This window comes from Eimeria maxima, genomic scaffold, assembly GCF_000499605.1.
Source record: "Eimeria maxima Weybridge genomic scaffold, Emw_scaff2297, whole genome shotgun sequence".
NCBI classification, from domain to species: Eukaryota; Apicomplexa; class Conoidasida; order Eucoccidiorida; family Eimeriidae; genus Eimeria; species Eimeria maxima.
Genome location: NW_013565161.1, coordinates 1 through 2,899, shown reverse-complemented (window position 1 = coordinate 2,899; position 2,899 = coordinate 1). Strand labels below are relative to the sequence as shown.

General features: G+C 35.6%; 1 protein-coding gene across 1 annotated transcript; it reads left to right on the top strand.

Moving 5' to 3' along the window:
• Positions 1-1,092: 1,092 nt before the first annotated feature.
• Positions 1,093-2,853, top strand: EMWEY_00058010 (GM20156, related; the record flags this gene model as incomplete). Its single annotated transcript, XM_013480756.1, has 1 exon — positions 1,093-2,853. The coding sequence occupies one exon, from the start codon at positions 1,093-1,095 to the stop codon at positions 2,851-2,853; it is 1,761 nt and encodes a 586-aa protein (XP_013336210.1).
• Between the last annotated feature and the right edge of the window lie 46 nt (positions 2,854-2,899).

The window sequence follows — 2,899 nt, the reverse complement described above, 5'->3', positions numbered from 1 at the left end:
AAAGAAGAAGAAGAAGAAGGAGAATAATAATAAGAAGTTGAAGAAAAAGAGAATAAATAGCAATAAAATGAACAAGACGTAAATATATATACAATAAGAAAAGCAAAGAAATCACGACGTACGTCGTCAGCGATGGCGCCAGACATTCATAGGAAATATTTTACGCCTCTTTTTATTTATATATTTATAAATTAAATTATTTTTTTATTTTAAATAAGAATATATTTATTTATAATAAAAAGAAATAATACCTTTTTTTTTTTTTTGTAGGAGAGGAGGGCTTGCAGTGTTTATGCTGTGTAGCTGCTGCATGCACAGTGGCAATATTTATATAACGGAGGATGTGTTGCTGCATAATAAAGAAGCATGTTGCATGATTGATTCTCTTTAAATAAATTATAATTATAATAATATATATTATATTTCTTTTTATTTATTCAAAACTTGAACATTTCTCTCTGTTTTTTCCTCTCTTTTTCTCTCTCTCTCTCTTTTCTTATACGTATCTAGACAACCGCTCTGCCGCCCTCATTCAAGAAAAAAAAAGAAAAAAAATATAAATGGTGACGCCTGCCTGACTTGTTTGTTTAATTTGTAGCTTTTTCTTCTTATTTTTCTGTTCTGTTTCTTTTATTATTGTATGAGTTTGTCTTTTTACAATAGCTTCTGCTTTCTACAAGTTCCTCGGACTTGTTTATACTACTACTTACTATACTGCTGCTGCTTGCGCTCCTGTTGGAGGAGCTGTGCAGCGTTTTTTTTCTTTTCTTTGGATAAATTGGGGAATAATATTAAAAGAGATGAGTATAGAATTGACAAGAAGTATATAAAAAGTAATAAAAAGAAGAGAAAGAGGATAATAAATAAGGATTTAAGAGGGATGCGATGAACCTTCCTCCGTTGTCTGCTGCATCTCAGCTAAGCCAGACGACTGCAGGAGTAGTAGTTGGTGTATCTATAGTATTCTTATTCCATGCAAGTTTATTTATAGGAGCATATTATTTCTTTGCAACACATTTATATAGAGACTATGAGGTACAGAGGAGGTCTGTACAACATTTATTTTGTGCAACATTTACTGCATGCGTATCGATGCTACAACTCCTCTTATTGGAGTTATTGCATATATTGAATCCTCATGTTCGTCGTTTTGTATGGAATTTAGACTTAATATGTGTATTATTATTATTATATGTAGTATTACCTGTATCAATTATACATAATATTGTTGCCCCTAGTGCAGATTGTTTCCGTGTTGCTGATTGGGTAGCTAAATTCCCTCAGCTACAGCGTCTACAGACGCGTGCATCTGCATTATCTAGATTAGCAACAGTATCTAACTTAACTTCTTCTGGTGGTCAAGGAGTTCTATCAAGATTACAACGTTTATCTCCACGTTGTAGGGAATGGGCATCTGTAGCTGCATGCAGTGCCGTGCTGCTACCCTTATTATGGTTCTGTTTCCGTCAATCAGGAAGATTATTACATCTAGACCCTGAGGCACTTGCTGGCCTATCTTATACAGAACGTTTATTGGCATATGTTGGTGTATGTGGGGTAACAGTTGTATCTGCATTGGCTGGATTTGGTAGTGTTAATTATCCTTATAGAAATGTTGCTGCATTCTTATACCCAACAACACAAGCAGAAGTTGCATGCGTTGAGCAACGGCTACTACATACACTTAATCTAGTTAGCGAGAAAAAAAAAGCAAGACTACATCTACAGGCATCTCTTAATCCTGCCCGTGCTCGTCTATGGCCAACACCTACATCTGGTGTCCTCTCTTCTGCTACTGGACATGGGGGCCCCTCTGCAGCTTCACGTAGAGGAAGAAGTACATCCAGGAAAAGACAAGGACAAGGGGGCCCCATGGGAGCTGATGGGCCCCGTCTTGGTGATACATCAGAGACGGGAGGAGATGATGCATCTGTCCTAAGTGGATTCACAACCAGCAGCAGCAGCAGCAGCAGCAGTTGCAGCAGCAGTTGCAGCATTGGTAGGGATTATGATTTACAGCAGCAACAGCAACAACAACAACAACAACAACAACAGCAGCAACATCAACAGCAGCAACAAAGAGGAGGTATTATAGGAGGAGGAGAAGAAGGAAAGAAGAAGTTTTTTTTATTACGTATATTAGATCGTATATTATATACATTACGTATAATTCGTGGATTTATAACAGGTAGAAGAATTGAGCAACAATGCCAACAATTACAGAGCGAGATAGAAGCACTAGAGGAATTATCTCGTGAATTATTTGTAGGATTGGATGACTTAGTACATTCACGTGCACAGGCAGTGTATGGACAAACATGGTTAGGTAGATTAAATAATTTATTAGGTTGGTTAATGACTTTTGTTTGTATATATAGAGTATTAGTTAGTGCTATAAATGTATTATTAGATCGTGTAAGTATAACAACAGATCCAGCAACAAGAACATTAGAGTTACTTCTCCATTTATTACATGTACCTATTAATGTAACATTACTTAGTCCTTATTTATCTTTATTATTATTAGGATGGATAGTTGCACTTACTATAAGAGGATTCTTAGAGAAATTATTAGCAGTATTTCGTTATATGTCTACTGCTGTATCTAGTGATGTATTTGCTCTTGTTATGTCAGAGGTTATGGGTATATATTTCTCTGCATGCTTATTATTAACAAGAATGTATTTACCTCAAGCTTATAGAGATGCACTTTCTCAAGTTCTTGCACCTTCTCTTGATTTCCGTGTATTCCATCTACACTTTGATCGTGTATTTGTACTTTCTGCCCTTGCATGCGCTCTATCTATTGCCGTCACCCATAAACGTACTGCAGAAAAACTTAAAAGTCTATAATACATATATCTACATTATATATCTACTATATATACCATATATATAT